Below are 26,197 nucleotides of genomic sequence, written 5' to 3'. Positions count from 1 at the left end.
GCACTGTGGTTAGAGGCCAAGGCTACTCCTGCCCAGCTGGGGCCACTGCAGGAGGCTGCACCCTACCCTCCCCAGAGGCCCTAGCCCTCTGCTTCTCTCCTGCAGTGCTGGCCCTGGGAGCTCTTACTGCCTTGCTGCACAGGCTTAGGCTTTCCCCGTGGTCAGGAAGTTGTGGCACAGGAAGGACAACACCTGCATCAGGAAGTGGATCCAGACCCACTGCACTTATCCTGAGTCCCCAGGACTGGGGCCAGGCCCTGCAGGGAGGCAGGCTCTAGCTGGAATTCTGTCTTCCCCTGTAGGGCTCTGCTCAAAGTTTGGCCCTGCCCTCCTGGAGTTCAGCAGGCTGGGTGTGGCTTCACAGCTCTCCTTTCCCAAGACCTTACCTCAGATAATGATAATCCCTTGTGCTTTCTGTTTGCTGAGCACTGTCTCTAGCTTTATCATTGCTGATCCCCACCTTTGCCTCCTCCCTAAGGAGGAGATTATGATCTCCAGCACCCCTGTGCTGAGGAGAATTCCAGAGGCCAGAGTGGGAAAGGCTGGCTGTATTCCTGGCTCTCCATCCCCACCTCCCCAGCCTTGGGCCTGGGTGAGGGTGCGGCCTCTTTGAGAACTTAGTGGACTGAAGGTATTCCTGGGCTCCCCTGGGGCAGGCCAAGTATGATAGGGCTGTGATATGTGGGGGCTGGCTCCAGCTGAGCTTGGCCCTAGGGGAGACTAAAGGGCCTGTGGCTCTGGGCCTCCCTTTGCCAAAGCCTGCCCAGACCAAGCGGCTTCCTTCAGGAGACCCTTGTCCCACAGCAGCAGGAAACTGTTCGTGGAGTCTGGGGCAGTTTCCTTCTGCTCCCTTCCTCTCCCCCCTTGGCAGGCAGTCCCAGAAGCTCAACTTGGCTCCTATGACCAGCCACTCTGCTCTTCCCCTACTGCCCTCAGCCTGTCTGCCTGTCTCCTTCCTGGTTCTTGACTCTCTCTGACCCTTGGAAAGTTTTGCCTTGTTTGTGCTGGTCATCAGGAAGCCCGGGCCTTCTGCGCTCCCTCCTTCGAGAGCTTCCAATGGGACTCTTTGAGGGGGTTTCCAGGTGAGGGGAAGTTAGTTAGGTGCGAGCCCGAGGCCCAGGGCTTCTGTGTCAGGCATCCTCCTGGGATTGGAGGGGTGGAGATGAAGCCATCATTTATTGAATACAGACTGTGTCAGGCTAGTCATGTCCCCCCACCACCACCCCACTTCTAATAGAATCCTAGTTGTTATCATTTTGATCTTACTGTGGATGAGAAGTGATTGGCTAAGGTCAGCGCTGTGAGTAGTGGGGAAGGCCTGTGCCATTTTATTTAGCAAGGGCTGGAATCAGGACTGGTACCCAGGCCAGCTGCCTCGGCCGCGGTCTGGTAATCCTGGGAGCTTAGGGTCAGGGAGAGCAGAAGAGAGGGGATTCTTGACCAAACAAAGAGGGAGCCATTTTGAGCAGCTCCCATCTTCCTTCTGAATTCTGCTGAGGGCTTTTCTCTAGGCTGGATGTGTCCTGCCACATAGCTGCTTAAACAAACACTCCCATGAAAGTGCCCAGGCCATGTGTCTGGGCACATTCTGGGTCATCTCGTGAGCTACTCGCCCTGTGGCTGAGCTGTGTTCCACATTGTGCAGATCCCTTCCTGGTGACATCCCATGGGAATCCTCTAACTTGTATGGTTCCATTTTGATTCAGAAAATGGTGATGGGGATTCACAATCCTGTGGTAGACTTCAAGAATACCTGTGTTGGGGACTTCCCTGGCAGTCCAGTGGTTAGGACTCTGCACTCTCACTGCTGAGGGCCCAGGTTCAATCCCTGGTAGTCGGGAAACTAAGATCCCACGAGCCGCACAGCGTGGTCAAAAACAAAAACAAAAAAAGAATACCTGTGTTATCACTGGACCAGGGAACACGGGGACTCTGCCATCACCTGGTGGCAGCATATCTGATTGCAGCATTGTAGCAACAGGGGAGAAGTCCTCTTTTCTCCCCTTTTTGGCTCTTGCTGACGTGCTCACTGAAGGCCTGACAAGCACCAGCAGAAGGGGTGGGCTAGCACACAGCCTCTGGGGGAGCAGCCCAGCGGGATGAATAGGCAAAGCCCTCCTTTTGACTTTCAGATCCGTCTGCGGTGCCAGAAGGGCATCCCACCTTCTTTGCGGGGCCGTGCCTGGCAATACCTGTCAGGAGGCAAGGTGAAGCTGCAGCAGAACCCTGGAAAGTTTGACGTGAGTTGCCCTTCCTTCACCCTGTCCTCCCTTCCTCGTCTCTTGACTTCCTTTGCGTGGCAGTGATCCTCTGTGTGCTCAGCTGGACCTTAGCAGTATGAGTGATTGATGAGATCACTTGTCAAGAGCCTGACTGCCAGGCCTGGTCAGTCTGTGACTCCTGGGGGCACTGCTCATCTGAGGTTCTAGCCCCGAGAAGGCCTCAGTGGGATGGACAGATTTGAAACCCCCCACTTCTAGCTCTTCCTCTTGACAACCGCCCAGGTTTGCTCTCTTGGACTCAGTGGGCCACCTCCCAGACTGCCTTGGGCCCTGTGCTCTGGGCCTTTGGGGGCCTGCCCAGCAGGGCCACAGAACCCTAACACCTCTTGGCCTCCCATCCTCTACTCTTTCTCCTGCCTTGTCCAAGCCAGCTAGACATGGTTCACCTGTGTTTCTTATGGGCTTGTCTGCACTAGGGATGGCAGAGCCAAACCAGTATCCTTATAGTTTAGAAGCCAGTCAGGGTCAGAGAGGTTACCCTCTGAAGCCATGACTTCCCCTCCTGCTGCCCCCTGGCTCCATGATTGCCAGTGTGAAGAACACCCCCTCCATTCATGGGGCTTCTTGGGGCCCACATGGGCTGGGCAGCTCCTCTAGCCTGCTCCTCTAGGGAACTAGGGGAGTCAGTTGGCTTCCCCGGGGTTGCCCCGGCTCACCTGCCAGACTTGGCCCCAGGCATCAGGGCATCTCCCAGGCTCTTGGAGCTGGTGACAGGCAATGAGACAGAGCTGCCGGCCACCAGCTCTTTGTTGATATGCTTCATGCTTCAGTGAACACTCCTGTGCCGCCAAACCTGTTCCTTGAGAAGAGTAGGCAGGGCAGCCTAGAGTTTCTGCCGTTGACCTGGAGGAGGTGAGAGCTGTTTGCTGGCAGCACTTGGCCCCGGGGGATCGGGGGTTGGTGGAGTGTCTGGCTGGAGCCAGACCTGAATCAGGGCGATTGGACTGTCCCACAGAGCACCAATATTGTGCCCCACTCAGGCGGCCTCTGGACTCCAGAGTCTTCCATCTCTTCCATTTCAGGGGGCTGCATTCTGGGCAGAGTGGGAGGTTCAGAGGTGGGAGTCTCACACCAAGCCCATAGCTTACCTTTGGCTGCCAGAGTGCAGGCATGAGAGCCAAGACTTGGGTGGCCCAGTCAGCCTCCTGGTTCCACAGTTAGCAGACGTGAGCGCATCCTGTGTGAGCAGCAGAGCACGGAGTTCTGTGTGCTTTACATGTCTGGGGAGTGGTACATCTAGAGAGGAATTGACCACCTCTGTGGGGTCTTGAAGGTTGCTTGTGGAAGGAGGTAGATTTGCCAAGAAAGGCCTTCAAGATGCTCTGAAGCTGAGTGGTGGGTCCCCAAAGCAGTCCTGGGGGCCAGAACAGTGGTTTGTGAACACACCTGGAAGGACTTTGCCTGTGGGTGAGGTAGAGGAAGTGGACAGGATGAGAAGCTCCCTCTGGCTGCTGTGGGCACAAGAGCCCAGAGGCAAGGGTGCAGTGATGGGGCTGGTGGTGGCAGCATATCCTGCTCCTGTGCTCCCCCTCAGACCCAGGTGGCTGACCCCAACCTCAGCTGTCAGGGCAGGTTCCTCAGCCCCTGGTGGCTTCTTCTTCTCAGCACTTGCTACTTCTTCCTCCTTTCTGAGGCAGAGCAGGACCTTCCAGCCTTTTTCTTACTTGGTTTTCTTCTCTGGCTTCACTTCATGATGGCGCCAGCGCCTGCAGGCTTCCTGGGGGCTGTGGTAGCTGCATCATCCCCAGTGGCCCACACCTGCCTTTGATTCCCAGTACCTTTCTCCCTGCAGGCCCTTCAGCTACACCTTTTCCTTTCTCACCCACCCCTGTGTGGCTGAGTGCCTTGGGCTGCTGAGGTAGCCGGCGAGCATATCCTAGCAACTGACTTTTTGGGTTCCCAGGTCCCCACCTCACTGGAACCTTCAGGAGAACTTGTGGGACCCTCCTCTCCCTCCGACAAAAGCAAACTGCATCGTACTCAGACAGTATCCAGCCCTGGGCCTGACCTGCAGGGTGCATAGGACACACACAGGCCCCCATCTTGAGGGTGTGTGGGGCCCTACAGGTTGCACCTCCACCTCTTCAGCCATGTGCCTGCTCCAGGGCCTTCCGTGGAAGCGCCTGGCCTCTCCCTCCACCCTCCAGCCTCTAGCACTGTGTCAGCTTTTTCTCTCAGTACTTATTCTCTCATGTCAAGTTACCTGGCACCCGAGGGTCCGTATTTCAATGCTGGGACACCCCCACTGAGGGGGCACAAAAGGCAAAAGGGACTTATATGAAGTCACCTGCTGGGCAGGGACCTGGGTCTACACCCATCCATATGTTTGCTGAGGACCCAGCCTTCCTCCTGGGGGCCTCTCCTGACACTGTCCAGCATGGCAGGCTATGAGTACTTTGTCTGCTTCCCTGCTCAGCCCTCTAGGTTTCCTTCCCGTTGATTTTTTTCTTCTTTGGTTAAAGTTGAGGTATGAACTTATGTAAAGTAAAATGCACAGATCTTGACCATGCAGTTCAGAGTTTGGACAAATAATAAATACCCATCTAACCAACAAGCAAGTCAAGATATAGAACATTTCAAATGACCAAGTAGTGATTGTTTTGTGTGTAGTAGCTTTGTTTTTATAAATGGAACTCGTGCTAAAATGCTCATGGAAGTTCAAAGAAAAGAGTAAAAGTTTGTTGGAACCCCAGCACCCAGAGATGGCTCCAAGGCTAATGGTTTGACAGGTGTCATTACAGTGCTCAGTGCAGCAGGGCACACACACACACCCCTTCCTGAATATGTGGCACCACTTGTACAGGGATATGGGCAGCAGAGGAGTTGGGATTGACAGCTCTGAGTCAACCTGGCTTCCAGGCCCAGCAGCACCGTTTTTCTAACCACGAGGCATTGGGCAAGTAGCTTTTCTTTGATCCTCAGTTTCCTCATCTGTGAACAGTGTAATGATAGGACCTGTCTTTTGGGGGTTGAGGACAGTCAGTGAGGCCCACGGGTGCCATCTTAAACGGTGCTCAGAGTGGTGCTTCCAGGTGGTAGCCATTGCTTTGATAGTCACCTTCCATCTTAAGGGTGTAACATAAGGTGTCTGAGTCCTGAATGAAGTGCCTAGAGGTTATTTGAAGCCACAGCTATGATGGACACTCTTGCCCCCACTGGTCTTCCTGGAGCCTGGATCACCTGTCAGGGTTTCCAGGACTCAGCTCCGCTTGTCTCTGCCCCTGCCCAAGCTTTCTGACCTGTCCTCGGGAAGGCCCAGTCTCTGATGGGATCGGGTGGACATTTCCCCTGGTGGTGGGTGCTCCTCCCAAACCTGGGACAGTTGTATCCTCCTAGCCATCTCTAACTCCTAAGAGATGCTCTTGACCTTGCTTCCAGGAGCTGGACATGTCCCCCGGGGACCCCAAGTGGCTGGATGTGATTGAGCGTGACCTGCACCGGCAGTTCCCTTTCCACGAGATGTTTGTGTCCCGGGGGGGCCACGGGTGAGCAGGCTGGGCCTTGTGGGCTGGAGGTGGCTCTTCGCCCTTTCCCTCAGAGGGAGAGAGGAGGTAAAAATGAGTTTGAGGGTATCTTGGGGTGCCAGGAGTTGGGGGCCCCAAGCTACACTGTTAGTTTCCCCTCTTTGGTTTGAGTCTGATGGGTCCTCTTAGTTTCTCCTCTTACGTCTGGGCAATTCATCATTTAGTCCCCAGAGTGCTAGGGCTTGCCTGGCCTGGCCTTCTTCTGGAAACAGGTTTTGGTGGGGAGAAAGAAGGATAGAGAGAGTTGGGTGGGCAGAGGGTATGTAGGAGAGGAGAGATATGGCAGGCCAGGCCCTGGAACCAAGACAGACACCTGGAACAAAGCTGGCCTGGCTAAGAGGCCACAGCTGCTGAGTGAGGGGCCCACACTTCCAACCCAGACACATCCTTACCCTGTATCTGGCATCTTGCCCTGGCCCTGACCCCTGCTTTCTTTTTGAGCCTCTGCCCTCACCTGTCAAATGGTGGAGGTGAGAGTCGATGTGCTACAGTGGGAGACTGACCCCTTGGTGACCACAATCAGGTCACATCCCTCTTCAGGGAAGTGCAATTCTGAGACAGGTCCCATCTGGTGGGGCACAGGTGAGGGTAGTGGGTGGCAGAGTCACACCTGTCATTCCTGCCCCGCTTGGCCTCTCCACAGCCAGCAGGACCTATTCCGTGTGCTGAAGGCCTACACACTGTACCGACCTGAGGAGGGCTACTGCCAGGCCCAGGCGCCCATCGCTGCCGTCCTGCTCATGCACATGCCTGCTGAGGTACCACCAGGCCTCGGGCGGGCGAGCGGCGGGCAGGCAGGGAACAGCCAGCAGCAAGGCCTCACGTCTCTTTTGCCCACAGCAAGCCTTCTGGTGCCTGGTGCAGATCTGTGAGAAGTACCTGCCCGGCTACTACAGTGAGAAACTGGTGAGTACTTGCTGGGCCTGGGCCCTGGCCTCAGACCCACCCCAGCCTGGATGCCCTTTGTCTAGGCCTTAACTCTCTAAGCCATTTCTGTCCCCGCTTAAGTCCTTCCCAGCCTTCTGTTGCTTTCAGGCTGAAGTCCCAAGGCCTGCCAGGGTCAGGGCTCCCAGGCTCCAGCCTCATCAGTCCCACACTCCCTCCGTCGCTGCCTCCAGCCGGGCGGCTGTTGGGCAGGATCGCTCTTCCTCCAGTGTACCGAGTTCCTCCCTGCCTCGGCCTTGTCATAGGCTTAAACCTCTGCCCCTTTCCTTCCACTTCTAACTCTACTTTTCCCTCAGCTTTCAGCCCTCCGGAGCTGTCCTTGACTCTGACAGGTGGCACCTCCGGCACATGCTCCCCCAGTGTTCCTGTTCCTGCCATGTTCTGGTCACTTAGCCCCCTCCCTCTCCCCTCCCTCTGGTCTCATTGCTTCTGTAATTCATGTCTGTCTGGCCCTCTGCACGACATGCCCCATGAGGGGGATTTAGCTGTGTCTGGTTTGCTCATTGTTGTATCCCAGCACCCAGCATGAGCTTGACACCCTGCAACATTAGCCGCCTGAGGAACAAATGGATGCCTGCCTGGAGCTGGGGCCGGGTGTAGTTCCTGCCCTGGCTGCTGTGAGCCCATGGTTATGGCCCTGTGGCTTCACTGTCCCCCCAGGAGGCCATCCAGCTGGATGGGGAGATCCTCTTCTCGCTGCTACAGAAGGTGTCTCCTGTGGCCCACAAGCACCTCAGCCAGCAGAAGATCGACCCACTGCTCTACATGACAGAGTGGTTCATGTGTGCCTTCTCACGCACCTTGCCCTGGAGCTCCGTGCTGCGTGTCTGGGACATGTTTTTCTGCGAAGGTACCGGGCTGGGCTCGGGGGAGCACCCTTGCCCCCAGCCCAGCCCACAGGAGGCCTCTATTTCCAGGGAAACTCTCTAAAGGCCCTCTTGCACTCACTGCCCGCTTCCCCTATGCAGGAGTCAAGATCATCTTCCGGGTGGGGTTGGTGCTGCTGAAGCATGCACTGGGCTCCCCCGAGAAGCTCAAAGCCTGCCAAGGCCAGTACGAGACCATCGAGCGGTTGCGGAGCCTCAGCCCCAAGATCATGCAGGAGGCCTTCCTGGTCCAGGAGGTACAGCCCACACCTTCCCCTCACCACCGGGAGGGAGGGGGAGACTTGAGGGCCCTTTGATGGGGGGCCTGGTAGCCCTCTGCCCCTGAGGCCTTGTGCTCAGCAGCCCAGAACAGTGTGGACAGACCCCATTCTTCTGTCTGAACAAGAAGAGGGGGAACAGAGAGGCCTAGGTTCGAGGGAATGAAAGTAGGTGCAACCCACCACCCGCCTGCTCCCTGGCCCTACAACCACGGCTTTGGCTTTCTTTTCTTATTTTTGTGGACTGTTTTAAAAGTCTTTATTGAATTTGTTACAATATTGCTTCTGTTTTATGTTTTGGTGTTTTTGGCCCCGAGGCATGTGGGATCTAGCTTCCCGACCAGGGATCGAACCCTCACCCCCTGCACTGGAAGGCAAAGTTTTAACCACTGACCACCACCAAAGTCCCAGCCTTTTTTTCTTTCTTTTGTGGATTTTTGTCTCTCTGGGGCTGTAATGAGGTGACACATATTTAGGCAAGTGGACTCATGAGCTTTCTCCTCTGAGGCAGTGGGTCTCAAGTGCCTGGCTTACCTGGCACTCACTTCTGGGACTTGCGACCACCACAGGGTCCAGACCCGCCACCCTTCCTGTGGTCAGCCTTTAGTGACCAGGGCTGGGGGAGCTGAGGGAGAGCAGGGGCCCAGGCTGGGAGGCAGAAAGGGAAGGTTCTTCCTGGTGCCCACCTGCCTGTCACTGCCCCCACAGGTGGTAGAGTTGCCAGTGACAGAGCGTCAGATAGAGCGTGAGCACCTTATCCAGCTGCGGCGCTGGCAGGAGACCCGGGGTGAGTTACAGTGCCACTCTCCACCCAGGCTGCACGGTGCCAAGGCCATCCTGGAGGCAGAGCCAGGCCCGTGGCCCACCCTGCAACCTTCACCATCCATCCGCCTGCCCCCAGATGCCCCCCTCCCTGGTTCCAAAGGCAAGTACAAGCCGCCCAAGCAGGTCCAGAAGGAGCAACAGAAGCAGGCGAAGGCGAGTGGGCAGCGGGACAAGCCCCCGACCCCAAGTCAAGCCAAGGTGGCAGCTGCTGCGGGAGATGCATGCCCCCCACGGGATGTGCCCCCAAAGGACCCGGTCTACCAGGACCCCCAAGACTCAGCTCCCCAGGACTCAGCCTACCACTGCTCCCAGGAGAGCCTGACGTCCCAGGAGAGTGAGGACACCTACTTGTAACCCTGGCAGCTCAGGCCCCTGGGCTGGGGTCTCCACACACCTACACGGTTCACGGACTGACACTCCAGGGCCTGCCCACGCTCTGAGGGCCTGGCTGCCTGGCCCCTGGGCGGCAGAGAGTCTAGCTGGCCCAGCACAGATTCTGCCTGAGCCTCCTTATTTATTTTCTCCAGAGTGGAGCTCAGGCCGGCCCAGCTGGGGCAGGCAGAAGTGAGGGCCGATGGGTGGGGCCTCACTCAGCACCCGCCTCCTGGGGGGATGCTCCCCAGGGCTAGGGCACTGACGTGAGGGGAAAGGGAGGGGAAAAGGGTGGGGTGCTCTTTGTGTAAAATAGAAACATGGTTTTGTACAGAAATAAACACACTTGTATAGAGAGCTGCTGTGCAGCTAGGGACTGGGAAGAGGGTGCCAACCCTGGTGCTCAGCATCTCTTCTGCACACCCTCCAGAGCCCCCCTTCCTGGTCACAGCCCAGCACTAGAACCTCTCTGAGAAGGACCTTTGCCAGAGGAGATGCCAGGTCTAGGGCCAGCCCCTATTCCTGGCCCCTGTATCCCCTTACTCCATCCCCTCTGCCCCATGGCCACCATCTGCCATGGATGAGGGTCACCAGTGCTGGGGCAAAGCAGGGCCTGCCTCCCAGGCTTTGATGCCTACCCATCACAGAAGGGGAGGGGCTCCTTAAGGAGGTCCTTTCAGGGTCTTCCTCCTCCAAGGGCTGGCCTGGATGCCACTTCGGGCCCCAGTAAGGTACTGAGTGCTCATTCTGGGTCGGGTGCTGGTGCCAAGGGTGGGTGATCATGAATGCCCTCACATGCTCAGCCCAGGCCTCCATCAAAGTTAGAGGGGTGTGGGGCGAAATCTGGATCTGTGATAAAAGGTCGCCTGCCATTTACTGAGCACGTAGCATATGCCCGGCTGCAATGGTTGTGTCGTGTGTTTGATCAGGTAGGCTTTATTATTACCCCATTTTACAGATGAGGAAACATTTGTACCCAGAGCCCCTCACTACCTCTCCTGACTAGGGTGACCAGACTCTGCCATCGAGGACCCATGCAGGCACTATGGTCACAACTGATGACCAGCAAGGGCGAGGACAGGGTGTCCCTGGGAGAGGCCCCCCCTTCTGCTGAGGAAGCAGCTTTTCCAGTCAAACAATAGTGGCTGTTCCTGGCAGGCCACCAAGGTGGGCCAGGCCATGGGGGAGGGGGGAGAGAGAGGAGTAGAGCCTCCCTGGGAGCTTTTAGGCATTGCAGGGCCTCGGCCTGGAACATCTTGTTCTGGTACAGCTGGGGATACTGAGGCCTGAGGAGGTCAAGGGTCGCATGAACCTGTCAGAGCAAGCCATCCACCTCCTACCTCCTACCCCTCACCCCTGTGGCTCCCTACCCCATCTGCACCTGCCATCAACGAGATGAGGGGCTCAGCCTTAGAGGACACTCCCCTTCCCCTGGCCCTCCAGGGGACTGGCCAGGATGTGGTGGCTTCAGTGTTCCACTGGGATCCACCATGCCGGAGAGTCCAGTGGGAAAGGTGCTGCCCCACTTCCATCCGCCTACAGTAGAGGCCCCTGAGCAGGCAGGAGGCCTGCTCAGGCCTGCTGGGTCCCAATCAGACCTGAGGCCTGCTTTAACCTGTTTGGTTCAAAGCCTTGCATCTGCGGCCTGCAGACGCTTGGGCCAGACAAGGGCCCCTGGAGCGTGTTCCGTCCTGCTAGGAGCCAGCCTAGGTGTGCTGGTGCCTGCTCATTACTGGGGTCTTCATAGACCTGAGGAGGCCAGCCCTAATGTTGAAATGAGCCCAAGTTGGCACTAACAAGCCTCAGATCTGGGGTGTCTGCCAGTGTTGGGGGGGCCTGCTTGGGCACGAACCAAGTTTAGACGTGCTCAGGCCATGTAAGTTCTGCTAATGACTGAAGGCTTAAGTCTCTGCTGAGAGCTGAGTACCCAGTGAGCCCCAGATGCATGGCCCTGTTCCCCCAAAGTTTGAGTTTTGGGCAAGTGTTAGGCCTGGTCACCCTCAGCTCCCTACCCCACAGCATGTTGCTCAGAGGTGGCTGGGGCCCTCCCTATTCTGAAAGTTGGGTGAGAGGAACAGATGTGGGGGCCACCAAGTCCAGGTTAGGTTTCACCTTGTCAGTCCACTGACAGGGCTCACAAAGCAGGGAGGGGTACGTATCAACACCAGTCCTGGACAGCCCTTGCTGGGGGACTTTTGTCTCCGCCACCCCAGCCAGCTCTGGTGGCCCTGCACCATGCTGAGCCATGAGAGGAAGGAGGGGGAAAGACGCCAGGACACTGTTGGCTGAGAACCACAGGGTCGCCTGGGCTGCACAGTGGACCCCACCCCTCCGTGTTCCACGGATTTGGGGGCAGCGTTCTGTCCCAGCCCAGCCCCGGTTCGTCTTGTGGCCCTCCAAGGCTCAGTGAAATTAATCATAAGGCCCAGATGCGGGCCCAAGGACAGAAATGACCCCAAGCATCCGCAGGCTCCGGACCCCAGCGCGGCGGGAGTCCAACGGAAAGGGCGGAGCCCGGAGAGGGGGCGAGGCACGGGCCGGGCCTAGAGGACTCGACGGGGGTGGGGTCAGAGGGTGATTCCCGAACCACTGACGAGGGGGAGGAGGCAGCAGGGGCGGAGTTCGGCGGGCTGGAAGGAGAGGAGTGTGGCTCCAGCGTTAGAAGGAGGCGTGGCCACCCTGGATTGGCCGCCCGCCCCTCACGGCGTGGCCGTCAGGGAGCTGGCGTAGCTGGCGGCGTGGACTCGGCCGCCCCCCGGCTCATTTAAGCCCCCCGGCACCGCCCCCACCGACCCGCCCCCAGCACGGCCTGGGCCAGGTTGGCAGCGGGGTCGGCTCCGCACGGGCAGCGATGGAGCTGCACATCCTAGAGCACCGGGTGCGGGTGCTGAGCCTCGCCCGCCCCGGTCTCTGGCTCTACACCCACCCGCTCATCAAGCTGCTCTTCCTGCCCCGCCGAAGCCGGTGCGCGCCCGGGTTCGGGGCACATATGGGGGTGGGCTCCACTGTCGCTTTGGGACGGGGTCGGGAGATTAGGACCGCCGCGGGGCCAGCGGCAGCAGGCGGGGAGAGCCCTCTCTGCCACCCTCCCTCCCCCCGCCCCCGGCCGCCATCCGGCCTGGGCCTACCCTCCCTGGGACCGCCGCCTATCCGGCCCCGTGAGGCCCCCTCCCAGGGCCGGTTAAGGCGCAAACAGCCTGGGATGGTCAATGCTTAACTCCTAGTGGTGTCAGGTGGGGGCATTCCTTCCTGGCGACCGCGAGGAGCTTTTCCCAGATGCCTCCCATCGGGTCAGAGGGGCTGGTCTTGGGGGCCTAAGGTCCGACGCCCGGGGACTGTCGCCGCGGGTGAGCCTCTCCTCCCTCCCGGAATGGAGGGGCAGGGGGCTCCTGCAGAGGTCGGGGAGGCGGAAAGGAGTCCGCAGTTCCGGAGATGGGGCACACACCCCACTGTCCTGGGGAGAAAACTGAGGCTTGAGGGGGCAGGGAGGCGCCCGGCGGGGGTCTACCCGCCCCCTCCGCCCCACCCAGGCTGAAGATGCCCCCGCCCCCCAACCAGGTGCAAGTTCTTCAGCCTGACGGAGACCCCAGAGGATTACACGCTCATGGTGGACGAGGAGGGCTTCAAAGGTGGGGGCTGGGCTGGGGAGGGGGAGTAGGGGAAGGAGACTGCGCTCTTTGCGAGATTCTCACCGAATGCTAGGATCCAAGGTCTCAAGAGCTGGGGCCTTGAAGGAGGATGGATCTGGGTTCGAATCCATTTCCACTATTCACTGGCAGTGTGCCCTTGAGCAAGTCACTTCCCCTCTCTGAGCTGTTTGTTTCCTCTTATGTAAAGTGGGTATAGTTACGGTTCTGATCTTATAGGGTCCCACGAGGGCTTTATAATGGGGCTGTGTGTGGTGGACACTTAGCAGCCGCAGGCCACCAGCAGGGCCTCAGTTACAGTTCTGGGGCAAGAATCGGGTTTCTGTGGCTGTTTCACCCCCACCCACCCCCCCTGCCTTTGGACTGTTTCTCTTTGGACTTCTCTCCCTGGTGTGGGTCACCCCCTCCCGGACTGGTCTGGCGACTCCAGGAGTCTGAGGGTTGGGGAAGGAATGCAGGCAGCCAGCCCAGGGCAGGATCCTGGCTGGCCTCCTAGCTGTGCTTGGGTGATTAGCAGCCCGCCTGGTTGTGGCCCCTGCTCTGGACTGGACGCCAGCCTGGTCCCTCCGTGGTCCCTGGAGCTGACATCTGCCTTCTACTTCTGCCAGCTTGACCCATCCTGACAGGCCTGGAGCCTCAGGCCAGCCAACTGGGGCTTGGTCCATCCCGCATAGCGCCACTTCAGGCCTTAGTTTCCCTATTTGTGCAGCAGAAAAGTCTGGGTCTGCTCAGAGGGAAGGGCATCCCCCAGCCAACGTGGTCTGCTGGCTCCCCCTGGTGGCGCCATATGGTATAAGGCATCTGTGAATCCATAGAATACTGTCATCCCATTCTACAGAGAAGGAAACTAAGGCTCAGAGAAGTTAAATCATTTGCCCCAGGTCAGCAAAAAGTAAATGGTGAGGCTGGGATTAGAACTCAGCTCTGTCTGGATTTGGAGCTCTGATCTTAACTGGGAAGTTTCAATCCCTGACAGGCCAACACCTGAAGCACCTCTCAGTCCTTGCAGACATGCAGGTCTCAGGAGCAGAACTTGGGGGAGGAAGACAGCTCCAGTCTCCAGACCTGACCTGACCTTGGTAGAGCCCTCCAAGGCTCAGACAGGGAAACAGGGCAGGGTCCAGCCCTGTAGGCCCTGACTGGGCATGTGCCCCCTGCCCCACAGAGCTGCCCCCATCTGAGTTCCTGCAAGTGGCCGAGGCCACGTGGCTGGTGCTGAACGTGTCATCTCACAGTGGCGCAGCAGTGCAGGCTGCTGGCGTCACCAAGATCGCCCGCTCAGTAATTGCACCGCTGGCCGAGCACCACGTGTCGGTGCTGATGCTGTCCACCTACCAGACAGACTTCATCCTGGTGAGTTTCCTGCAGGTGCTGGTGCAGGGCAGGGTGAGCATGGGTGCCTGGGGACCCATGTGTTGTGCCATCTCCTGTGGCCCAGGTGCGAGAGCAGGACCTGTCCGTGGTGATCCACACGCTGGCCCAGGAGTTCGACATTTATCGAGAGGTGGGCGGGGAGCCTGTGCCCGTTGCCAGGGATGATTCCAGCAACGGCTTTCCCCGTGCCCAGCATGGTGAGGGCCGCTCTCTGACACCCAGGCCTGGGCAGGGGCTCCTCTTCCCACTGGGCCCCTTCCCTTGTGCAGATGGGTCTGTGGGCTTAGGGAGACCAGCTGACACTGACCCCCCTCATAAGATAGGGAGATGGGGCCAGGAAAACTCAGGCAGGTACCTGCATGTAGATGGTGACCCAGCACCCAGCCCAGGCCTCCTCTCTGGCTGGCCACCAGGGGGCGTCGCAGCCCACAGTCACCCTTTCACCCGCCACGACCTTGTCCCTCCTGAGCAGGGCCCAGCCCCACGGTGCATCCCATCCAGAGCCCAGAGAACCGTTTCTGTGTCCTCACGTTGGACCCTGAGACGCTGCCAGCCATCGCCACCACCCTCATTGATGTCCTCTTCTATTCGCACAGGTGGGCCTTGTTTGCGTTTGTCTCTGTCCTCATACCTTGTTCCCCGTGCTCTTTCCCATCACCTTCCGCCCATCCCTTGGTTCTGCGGGTTCTGTGCCCTGTTCTGTGTCTGGGGTTCCTGTCAGCCTGCGATGCACATGTGTCCTTCACTGAGGTTCAGGCAAGGTCCTGATGCCGCAGCTGGAGCCCTCCCCTCTGGTGTGGAAAGAGCCACCCCTGAGCTGTGCCCTGGCAGGCCCTCCGGCCCTGGGTTCTGTGTCTTTGGCACAAGCAGGGTTCATCATCTTCCCCCATCCCCACCTACACCAGCGGGAGGTCAGGGCGCTTGGAAGGGGAGAAAGTGGCCCAGGGAGAGGAGGGTGTGCCCAGGGCCAGCTGTGCCAGTCCCTTCCCAGGTGTGGAGGCCGACGGGGAGGTGGAGTGGACAGAGCACCTGAGCCTACTCTCCCTCCCCAGTCCCCCTAAGGAGGCAGCCTCCGCTGGTCCTGGATCCAGCTCCATCACCTTCTTTGCTTTCTCCCTCATTGAGGGCTACATCTCCATTGTCATGGATGCTGAAACACAGAAAAAGTATGTGACCCCTGACCCTAGGTGGGCCACAGGCCCGAAGCCAGCCCCAGGGAGGGAGGGGGTAGAGCGTCAGACTCCAAGGTCACCAGGCTGACCTGCCCAGGGAGCTCATAGTGGGGCAAGGAGGGGACAGGGGTGCCCTGCCCACTGCCCACCTGCGTCCCCAGGTTCCCCAGTGACCTGCTGCTGACCAGCTCCTCAGGGGAGCTGTGGAGGATGGTGCGCATCGGCGGACAGCCCCTGGGCTTCGGTGAGGGCTGCACCTCGTGTGTCGGGGGCTTGGGAAGGGCCGGGGGTGGGAGTGGGGATCAGGGCGATCCACATGGACCTCTCCTCAACCCTCAGATGAGTGTGGGATTGTGGCCCAGATCGCAGGTCCCCTGGCTGCGGCCGACATCTCCGCCTACTACATCAGTACCTTCAACTTCGACCATGCCCTGGTGAGCGCTGCTGGCTGGGGCCAGGGCCCCTGGAGGGACGCTGAGGGGGTGGGGTGGCAGGAGGTGGTCCCAGCTGGGCCAGGAAGTTGGGCAGCCCTGACCCCTCCCTCTGTCCACCTGCCCGCAGGTGCCTGAGGATGGCATTGGCAGTGTCATCAAGGTCCTCCAGCATCGGCAGGAGGGTCTGGGCTCCTGAGGCCCTGAGGGGAACAGCAGCCTCCAGGCTCTCCCCTTGTCCTCAAGCTTCCAGAGACTTCTCAAAGCTTTTTCCTCAAGCTCTGGGATGTTCCTGTCGGGGGACTCCTCCTTCCGCTCTGTGTATGTAAGCTGCGTGCAGACACTGGCTCTCACGTGGACACGCGTGTCTGCCCAACGCAGGGGAACACGGTGCTCAGGGCTTCCTCCAGGAAGCCCTCAACCCATCACTCCCTGCAGGGCCTCGGCATTTGCACATTCCCTGCCTGAGGCCTGAGCATTCCCCCTCTCAGCACCCTGGGTGGGCCGGCTGCTCCCCAGAAGGTCTGATCTCCCTTCTGCCTCTGGCTCTGTTGCCTTTCCTGGCCAAGTGAATTCTGACAGTGCCTTCCCTTCCTGGGGCCTCCAAAAAAAGTATTTTTACATCTCTCTCTCTCTTCTTTTTTAATCAACTTGTTAATAAAGAGCCTGTAGTGAGCTGGCCGGGCTGTGGTCCTTGGGGTTGTCCGAGCCTTGGCCATGCCTGCCCCGCAGCTCCCCAGGGCCCCTCTGCCTGAGGTCGTGGACTCTCCCGGTGCAGCTGGCTTCAGGCCTCACCTCCCTCAGTTCTCACCTCAAGAGCGTAGATGAGCTATCGCTGTTCTCCAGACAAAGGACCTATGCGCTGGGAGGTGGAGTGACTTAGCCAGGGTCACGTGATTCCTGTCCAGGGCTGCCTGGCTCTGAGGTCCGGGCTTTCTCTTCATTCCTTGCTGCTTCTGAACAGCCCAGAAGGTTCAGAACAGGGAAGAAACTCCCAGACCCTCCTGCCTGGGGGTCCCCCAGCCTCCCTGCCACCTTGGGTGTGGCTGGCCTGTTGCAGAATCCCCTCAAGGAGGGGAGCCCTAAAGCACCTCTCCTTCAGGCTGCTGCCTGCTTTCTTTTGGACCACGCCTGAGTTCTGGCTGTCCCTCACGGGAGCAGTCAGTTCTTGCAACCAGGGCTCTCCTGGAGTAGTGGTGGGAGGGGGCTGGTCAGAGTGTGCACCTGGGAGTCTGCACACTGGGCTTCCCCTGGCTGGGGGGACAGGACAGGGGCCTGGAGGCCACCTGGAGCCCCCTCTCCCCTCGATGGCTGCACGCTGGGACCAGAGGGTCCGCACATCTGGGCCGGGGTTTCCTGTCACAGAGGGGCCACCTCCCTGCTCTGTGAGCTGGGATTCCGCTGTGGCCCGATGGGGCCCCACAGATGTGCTGGGGAGGTTATCGGGTGCCCTCAGCCCAGACCCGCCCGCGCTCAGGAAGGGAAGAAGGGTGTGACTTCAGCGTACTCAGAGGTCATGGTGGCTCCCCAGAAAAGCCAGAACTGGGCCAGACCTCTGGCAGTGCGCCCACCCTGCCCCTGGGAACCTGGGGGCTGAAGATCAGAGGAGCAGGGAGCATAGCCCAGCCCGGTGAGTGGCGGTCGGCGCCCTGGGCCAGCCCCTTCCCCTTGGCCTCCGTTTCCCCGAGTGCATTGAGACCTAGGAGGCAACTCCCTCAGGATCCTATACCCTTGGGCCCTGGGAAGGGGGCGTTTGTTTGTAGTTTGTCTTTGGGTTGGGGAGGGTCCTGCTTCTCTCCCTGGAGGGGCCACCCTGGGCCTTGGCTCGAGGGATGTCCTGGGCTGAGATGGGGGTTTTAGAACCAGAATTCTTGGGGCTGCCTGACCTGTAGCTAGAGAGCTCCTGGCCGTACGTCCAACTCTGGGGGTCTGTCCATCTGTGTCAGTTTGTGAGTCACTGCCTGATTTGGGTGTTTCTATCATCCCAGTTTTCCAAGTGTGTCAGGTCTCACCTGGTCCCCCGGGCTGGGTCCTAACCTGGCAATGGTTAGATCTTGCAGCTGCCCGTGGGATTGGGCTGGGTGGGAGGCCACAGGCCCGCCCCGGTGGGCTGGTACAACTCAGGCCCAGGCCTAGAGGCCAGCATGTCCACCTGCGTCTCCGCCACATGCGTGCAATTGTGTGTGGAGTTGTTAGCTCCCAGGGCATTAGGGTCCTTGGGGGTCACTGGGCCAGCTCTCGGCCTTCTTGGCAGGTTACAGATGGGGAGACCTGCTCAGGGAGTGCAGGAGACCGAGATCTCCCTGGGGTTGGGGCACAGGGCTTGGGAAGTGCCTGGAGAACACAGCTTATCTGGGAAGAGGATATGACCCTGGCCTTCTCGCACAGCTGATGCGCTGGGTGCTGTCTGACAGGTAGGTCTTGAGCTGTCCCGGGCCGGGGGAGGGGGGACTCGCAGAACCACTTCCTTGTCCACCCAGGCTCCAGAGAGTTCTAGGGAAAAGGAAGTCGGTCTGGTCAGCCCAGGCCTCGGGTTGGGTCATTCATAACTGAGGTTGGGGGCACTTGCTGGCTCACCTGGAGCCCCAGTCCACCTGTCTGCCTCAGCGCGGCCACTCCTGAGCGTGAGGCCAAGGACTGCTGAGCCTGAGTGCTTGTTCTCAGAAAGACGCAGCCCATGCCCGGGGAGGGCCCTGCCCGCAGTCCCTCAGCCCCTCAGCCCCACGTCCGGCATCTGCTGGGAGGAGTGAACCAGGGTGGGGGGCTGTTGGGTGGGTGGGAACGGGAGATGAGCAAACCTCAGGCGTGAAGAGTCCCAGGCTCATTTCATACAGAGGAAGTGACCTCTTCAGCCCTCCTCGAAGGCATTTGAGCAGAAATTCAGGGTTTAAGGTTTTCACCCCCACCCCAGCTGCGTAGGGCCGTGAGGTCCCACGCTCACCAAGTTGCTCCAAAGGGGGGTTATTTTCCTGCGTAGAGGGGAGAATAAGGCCACGCCCTCTCCATGTTCTACCTGGTCCCACGGGGTGGGACTGGTCCAAGCAGGAGGAAGGAGGGGCAGCCGTCTGCAGCTGGCTGCCTGTGAGCCCAGGGGAGCTTCCCCATCTGTACGTGGGAGAGGGGAGCGGTGTGTTCCATTAACTCACGTATTCAACACACGCTCTCATTATCCCCCTTTTACACGGGGGAAACGAAGCACTTCACAGAGGGGTGAAGTGACTTAACCACGGTCACACAGCTGGGCATGGCAGAACCATTATTCAAAAAGAAGGTCAATAGTGCCCCTAGGGGCCTGGGGAGGTTCCCTGGGGGAAGGGATATTTTAGCTGAACCCTGAGGGACCGGGAGGATTTTGCAAGATCCCTCTCAATCCCAGCTGTCTGCGTTGGTGACTGGGTGTCTGCCGCTGGTGGCAATGAGTGCGTGGCAATGGGTGCGTGGGCGGGCACGTGAGGCGCGGCCCTGCCTCCTCCCTGACCCTGGGCTGGGCTGGGTGAGCCCGTTGGGCAACAGGCGGGGTTTGTGTTTCACTTTCCCAGGCGAGCCGTGGTGCTGGGGTTCCCGAGCCAGGGGTATCTCAAATGGGGGTGCCCAGAGCTCCCTTCCCAGGGGGTTGGTCACGGTGCCACGTGGATGGGTGTGCTGCACCGGTGTGTGCATTCACAGTGTGCAGGCCTTCATGGGCATCTACAGGCAAGTCTGTTTTGACCAGAAAGTGTATGTGTGTCTACATGTGTGTCTCAGTGTCCGTGTGTCCTTGTACTTATGGCTCCATGTCGGAGGTCTGGATGTCTGGATGTCTATGGCTGTGCATGCATCCAATTTCTTATAAACATCAGCTGTGTGCCTGGCTCCATGTCTGCATGTGTCCCATGTATGTGTGGCTGGTGTGTGCATCTATGCGTGTGTGTGAGCGTTTGTGGCATGTATTTCTGTGTATCTGTTTTTGTGGCTGGGGCAGTTTTTCTATGTCCACGTGTGCGTGCACACGTCTGCATCTTTTGTTTTCACATTCACACCTGTGCCTGTGTACACCCTCTTGTCCACTTTCCTTCTGTGGACCCACATTCCCTCAGGGCCCCCTGCTCTCCTTCTCCCTGATACTGGAAGGCCCAGCTCCTGCCCTCCCCTGGGGAGTGGTGGGCTGTGCTGCCCAGCCCCCCAAGCCCTACCTCTTCACCTCTGCCCTCCGCCCCGGGCCGCCTCCGCCCCAGCCTCTCCCGTCTCCCTCTTCCCTCTCTGCCCACTTCTCTGTCCCTCTTCTTCTGTCTACAGCCCAAAGGTCCCTCTTCTTCTGTCTACAGCCCAAAGGGAGCCTAGCCCTGCTTTCTGTCCCCCTGTGCATACGCCCCTCAGCCTGAGCTCTCTGCAGTGACCCAGCCCCAGTGCCCTCTGCAGCCCAGCAACCCTACTTCCCAGGGCCCTGAGTCAGCCCACGGTTGTCCTTGCCTATGTGGCCACCCCAGACCTCCCGCTGGTCTCCCTGCCTGGGTCTCCCTCTCCTCTGGCTGCAGAAGCATATTTTCCCCAGCACTAATGTGCTCCCTCCCTCCCCTGCCTCCAGCCTTCCGCAGCCCCCCTGCTCTGTCTTTGAGACCAGCCCCCCCACCCCCACCCCACCCCTGGCCCCCTCCCCCTCCAGTGTCTCACCTATACTTGCTCTCTCCTCAAACCAGGAGCCTCCACTCCAGGCAGCTTCCAGGCCCTGTCCTGAGCTGGCATACCCTGGCCTTTTAAATTTAGGTGTGCCTTTTCTAAGTTGACAAGAGCCCATGCACAGGGACTTCCCTGGTGGCGCAGTGGTAAAGAATCTGCCTGCCAGTGCAGGGGACACGCGTTCGAGCCCTGGTCCGGGAAGATCCCACATGCCGTGAAGCAACTAAGCCCGTGCGCCACAACTACTGCGCCTGTGCTCTAGAGCCCGTGAGCCATAACTACTGAGCCCACGTGCCACAACTACTGAAGCCTGTGTGCCTAGAACCCGTGCTCTGCAACAAGAGAAGCCGCTGCAATGAGAAGCCCGCACACCGCAACGAAGAGTAGCCCCCGCTTGCTGCAACTAGAGAAAGCCCGCGCGCAGCAATGATAGACCCAACGCAGCCAAAAATAAATAAATAAATACATTTATTAAAAAAAAAAAAAGCCCATGCACAGGTGCTCACCGGGCAATAACACAGGAGGGGCTGTGGGAGACCCTCTGACTCTCTCCAGCCCCTTTGGAGTCGACTTCCTGCTTCCCAGCCTCTTGGTTTTCCTGGAGTTGTGTTCTTAACTCTGCCTTAAATTTTTATTTAATTGAAGTGAAATTCACATAATATAAAGTTGACCATTTAAAAGTGAATAGTGGGACTTCCCTGGCGGTCCAGTGGTTAAGATTCTGCGCTCCCACTGCAGGGAGCACAGGGTTCAATCCCTGGTGGGGGCATGATTGCGCAGCACGGCCAAAAAAAAAAAAATGAATAGCTACCTCAGTGGCACTTAGTACATTCACAGTGTTGTGCAACCATCACCTCTTTCTAGTTCCCAACACATTTTCATCACCCCAAGAGGAAACCTTATACCCCTTAGCTGTCACTTCCCACTCCCCTCCCCCAACCCCTGGCAGTCACCAATCTGTCTTTATGGATTTCAGTATTCTGGACATTTCCTATAAATGGAATCATCTAATATGTGACTTTTGGTGTCTAGCCTTTTCACTCAGCATGATGTTTTTGAGGTGCATCCAGGTGGGAGCGTGTGTCAGTACTTCATTCTTTTTATGGCTGAATAATATCCCATTGTATGGACATAACCACTTTTTTTATCCATTATCCGTTGATGGACATTTGGGTTGTTCCCACCTTTTGCCTGTTAAACTCTGCCTTCTTGACTGTGGGGATGCCCAGCAGTTGTGTTTAATGCCACACTGTCCCCCTTCTCTTCCTTACACACTTGTCTGTGGACAGGGTGACCTGGTGCCAGCTGGTCACACCCCATCACCCATTGAATGGCCACCAACTGGCCCTTGGACAGAGCAAGCTTTGATGGCCTTTTCTCCCCTTGGAGCTGCAGGAGGTTTGTTTTTTCATAACAAGATAAATGCTCAGAGTTTCCTTAGCGTGTTCCCAAGAACAAGAGGAGGAAGAAAGCAAGTCTTCCCAGCACCTGTCCCAGGTCATTTCCTCCAGACCAGTAATCGGCATCCCTGCAAGTGAGTCCTGCCTCTGTGTCCCAATTTGTAGACAGCCCCAGGGGGACCCTGGCTTGTTCCCCCATCTTCTTCCAGCTGCATTCTCTGTTGAGCAAAGCTTCTGAGCTTTGGCTGCAGCTGGCACCCAGAGCAGGCTCAGCCCATCCTACTTCCTCCCTCCGTGCCCTCCACCCCTCCTGCCCCCATCCTCATGCTTGTGAGGACTAAGGACTCCCCATGGCAAGTGCCGGGAAACCAGCTCAACTAGCAGAAACGGGACTCTCATCACGTCCTGTGTAGTTGGGACCTGCCACGTGGTTGGCCCTGGCTTCGTGCAGGGACCAGGGACTCAGGGAAATCCCGTGGCCTTCCTGGCTGCACCAGCCACCCTCTTGCCCACTCGGCAGGACCCCACCCCCGCCTCGTGGCGTCCCAGCGCAGAAACCCTAGCCACGTGAGGGAGGCGTGTCTCCTGGGTCTGCCGTTATTCCTGGGAAGGATTCTGATTGGACCTGCTCAGGACGCAGGTGCATTGCTAAACCCCAGGGAACCACGAAGACCAGGCTGGGTCGGACCCCTTCTGGGACAAGAAAGGAGCAGCCCGGCAAATGGGTCTTCCAAGCCCCTCCATGTGCTGGATATTGGCCTGTGTGTTTATTCATCCTTCACGGTAACTTCACCCTCCTGTAGGTTAGCCTTGTCTTTCTTGCTGATTTATCCCCCACACCTGGCCTGGTGCCCCCCACACACTGTTACTTATTAAATACAGGTTGAATGAGGGACTGTAAGATTGTCTCCTCCAGTGAAGACCGGCCCCTTTCTACGAGGCTGTCAGGTGCCTGGCGCTTATGTAGAATTTGTTCTGAAATGAATTCTTTAAAGGAAGCAGGAGAAATGCCTTGGCTTTTTCTTTTTCAGTTTGTTTCTCCAGGAAAGTGTTGAAATCTGCAGTGGCTAAAGAATAGGTTTTGAATTCGCTTTAGAAAAATCATCATAAAAGAAAAAGTTGGTGTCTTTAAAATCGAGGCTTCCTGAAAAAAAGAGATCACATGCTTTGGTGTATTGTGAGTGATGTGATTCTGATGTCCTTGGGGAGAGGGCATGGGAAAGGCTCCAAGAGGGCCTGTTCCCACCCGGCAGCGAGGTGGGCCTGCACTCGTAGAGGCCCGGCTGCAGGTGTACTGGATATGGGATGGGGCTGCACCGGGGCCCTGTAGCCTGGGGCTTCTGCAGATGGCCACATCTGTATGGCCATGCATCCATCCATTCACTAACGATTTATTGAGCCCCTACTACGTTCTGGGGCCTGTGCTGTGCTCTGGAGACAGGCAATGGGGAGCCACCACCAGAGTGCACACCCTCTTGGAATTTACAGTCTGGCTGGGGAGACAACTCCACAGTTGTAAGAGTTTACAATTCTGAAAAATGCTACAGAGAGGGGTACGTGGTACTCTGGGGTGGGGTCAGGGAGCAGGAACCAGGCTGGGGTAAAGGAAGTTCACTGGAAGAGGTGAAGCTTGGACTGAACCTTGTTGTCTGATGGCAGTTCAATAGGTGGAGTGTTCAGGTAGTGGGTACAGCATGTGCAAAGGCCCTGGGGTGAGAGCTCAGCTCCTCCGTGGGGCTGAGGAAGGTCAGAGAAAGTGGCGGGCTAGAGAGCTGTTGGGTGAGGCTGGGAGGTGGGCAGGGCCTGGGGGGCTGAGGTGATGACTTTGGCCTTATCCGAATGGCAACAGGAAGCCAGGCAGTGTTTTGAGCAAGAGGATGGGACCAAGCTGTGTTGTACAAGACCCTCCGGAGGGGCTGCAATGGCAGCAAAGCTGTTTTGTGGTGGCTTGGTTTTCCCCTCCCTCCTTGCCTTCCTTCCTCCCTGTTCGACTTCCAGCCACACCCACTGTTCTCTAAACTGGTCCAGTGAGGTCCTATTTGCCCATCAGCTCATGCAGTTCTCTCATCGTGGAATTTGTAGCATTTCTTTTCTGACTTTCTGCCAATGAAACCAACGTTGTCTTTGCAGGCCTGCAGAAATACCAACCTCGGCCGCCAAGTCCTCCCCAGGCAGCCGCCCCCATGAGAGCCAACCTCCCCTCTCCTGGCTCTGGGAGCCGCTGGTTTTTGTTTCTGTTGATCCTTTGCTCCCTCCCAGCTGTGTGACCTTCCACCAAGTTCCCCACCTCTCAGGCCTCAGTTTCACCATGTACCGGGCGGCGACCATGATTTCTGCCTCATTAGGAGGTTTTGAGGATTCAGGGATCTGGCCCATGTGAAAGGCCTGGAACTGGGCCCGGCACCCAGAAGAGCTTCAGAAATGGGCCTGAATGTCACCACTGGGCAGACAGCATGTGCCTGGGGCATCAAGACATTTTTGGCAAGAATGTGATGTTTCGGGACTTCCGTGGTGGTGCAGTGGTTAAGAATCCGCCTGCCAATGAAGGGGACATGGGTTCGATCCCTGACCTGGGGAAGATCCCACATGCCGCGGAGCAACTAAGCCCATGCGCCACAACTACTACAGAGCCTGAGATCTAAAGCCTGCAAGCCACAACTACTGAGCCTATGTGCCAAAACTACTGAAGTCCTCACACCTAGATCCTGTGCTCTGGCAACAAGAGAAGCCACCGCAATGAGAAGCCTGTGCACCGCAACGAAGAGTAGCCCCCGCTCGCTGCAACTAGAGAAAGCCCGTGCACAGCAACAAAGACCCAACACAGCCAAAAATAAATTTATTTAAAAACAAAAAGAGGGCTTCCCTGGTGGTGCAGTGGTTGAGAGTCCGCCTGCCGATGCAGGGGACACGGGTTCGTGCCCAGGTCCGGGAGGATCCCACATGCCGCAGAGCGGCTAGGCCCGTGAGCCATGGCCGCTGAGCCTGTGCGTCCGGAGCCTGTACTCCGCAACGGGAGAGGCCACAACAGTGAGAGGCCCACATACCGAAAAAAATAATAATAATAAAAATAAATAAATAAAAACAAAAAGAATTTGATGTTTCAAAATAAGCGTTGTCATCATGAGAAAAGTCAGAACTCCATTGGACTTCCTGATTCAGTTTAATGATTAGGTTTGCTTTTCTTTACAGAGCCATCTCAGTGTTTAGAGCTGCCATGGGACCCCTGGGGCTTTATAGGGTTGTGGGTCCTTTGTGGTCATCTCGCCTGTCCCCGAATCTCACAGAGGGGACCCTGGGCTCAGAGAGGGTGGCCTGGGGGTGGGGGTCGTCTGCACCCTCAGCTCCTGGTTATTCCACCTCATAGTAGACGAATCAGCCCCCACCTGCCTTCCTCTCTGCCTAGGGGTTCGCCGTGGCAGGGCCTGGTCTGGGGGCCGATGGCTGGCGTGAGGCTCCTGCACAGTAGCCAGTTCCCCACCACCTCTGCCCTTCCCTGAATAGGTGTTCAGGCCCTTGGAAGGAGGATCAGTCAGTTACCCAACTGGGCGGAGCCACTGGGTGCAGGGGAGGGCATGGAGTCCCATCCCCATGGACACACCAGGTCCCAGAAGAACTGTGGCAGGTCTTGAGTCAAATGACCCCCCAGCTGACGGTGACCTCACTGACCTCGTGGGGGCCCTGGAAGATCCTTGCTCACCCGGTGTTTATGTAACGCGTGTTTCCCAACCGCCCAAAAAGTCACCCTGTGACATAAGCAAATGCGCACCTTCATCTGCCCCAGTGGCAGGAGGGATAAGTGGTCATTGGATACTTGCTATGGGCCGGGAACTGGCGTGCATTCTTCACTGAATTACACTGACCATCCAGTAAGGCAGCATTGGCTCCTGCATTTTCAAAATTGAGATACAATTCACATACCATCAAATGCATTAAAGTGTATAATTCAGTGGTTTTCAGTATATTTACAAGACTGTGCAGTCATCTAGTTCAAAAACATTTTCATCCCCCCAAAAGAAACCCTGTACCCATAAGCTATTACCCCTGGTCCCCAGATCCCCCACTCCCTGGCAACCATTAATCTACTCTCTGTCTCTATGGATTCACCTATTCTGGACATTGCCTATAAACAGAATTTTATGTGGCCTTTCATCAATTTTTTTTTTGGCCGCGCCATATGGCATATGGGATCTTAGTTCCCCGACCAGGGATCAAACCCACACCCCCTGCAGTAGAAGCGTGGAGTCTTAACCACTGGACTTCTAGGAAAGTCTCTATGTGGCCTTTTGTGACTGACTTCTTTCACTGAGCATAATGATTTTGAGGTTCATCCACACTGTAGTATGCATCAGTACTTCATTCCTTTTTGTGGCTGAATAATATTCTATTGTATGGATAGACCACATTTTAAAATCCATTTTCTGTTGA

General features: G+C 57.6%; 2 protein-coding genes across 2 annotated transcripts in view; both read left to right on the top strand.

Moving 5' to 3' along the window:
- TBC1D10A (TBC1 domain family member 10A) overlaps positions 1 to 9,362 on the top strand; it is a 30,326-nt gene extending 20,964 nt beyond the window's left edge. The window contains exons 3-9 of the mRNA XM_079717739.1: positions 2,133 to 2,240; positions 5,661 to 5,767; positions 6,450 to 6,564; positions 6,647 to 6,712; positions 7,412 to 7,601; positions 7,720 to 7,874; positions 8,604 to 9,362. Of these exons, the coding sequence (XP_079573865.1) occupies positions 2,133 to 2,240; positions 5,661 to 5,767; positions 6,450 to 6,564; positions 6,647 to 6,712; positions 7,412 to 7,601; positions 7,720 to 7,874; positions 8,604 to 9,074 (1,212 nt within the window). The 3' untranslated portion in view covers positions 9,075 to 9,362. The remainder of the gene's footprint in view (positions 1 to 2,132; positions 2,241 to 5,660; positions 5,768 to 6,449; positions 6,565 to 6,646; positions 6,713 to 7,411; positions 7,602 to 7,719; positions 7,875 to 8,603) is intronic.
- A 2,581-nt stretch (positions 9,363 to 11,943) lies between these two features.
- On the top strand, positions 11,944 to 16,375 carry CASTOR1 (cytosolic arginine sensor for mTORC1 subunit 1; the record flags this gene model as incomplete). The annotated part of the gene is made up of 9 exons (XM_079717861.1): positions 11,944 to 12,056; positions 12,651 to 12,721; positions 13,905 to 14,092; positions 14,178 to 14,310; positions 14,586 to 14,709; positions 15,166 to 15,279; positions 15,447 to 15,529; positions 15,625 to 15,719; positions 15,847 to 16,375. The coding sequence occupies 9 exons, from the start codon at positions 11,944 to 11,946 to the stop codon at positions 15,913 to 15,915; spliced, it is 990 nt and encodes a 329-aa protein (XP_079573987.1). The 3' UTR covers positions 15,916 to 16,375.
- Positions 16,376 to 26,197: the final 9,822 nt, after the last annotated feature.

The sequence above is a fragment of the Hyperoodon ampullatus genome (genome assembly GCF_949752795.1).
Source record: "Hyperoodon ampullatus genome assembly, chromosome: 13".
Taxonomy (NCBI): Eukaryota; Metazoa; Chordata; class Mammalia; order Artiodactyla; family Ziphiidae; genus Hyperoodon; species Hyperoodon ampullatus.
The sequence above is the reverse complement of the archived record's forward strand: the minus strand, read 5'-3'. Positions and strand labels throughout refer to the sequence as shown.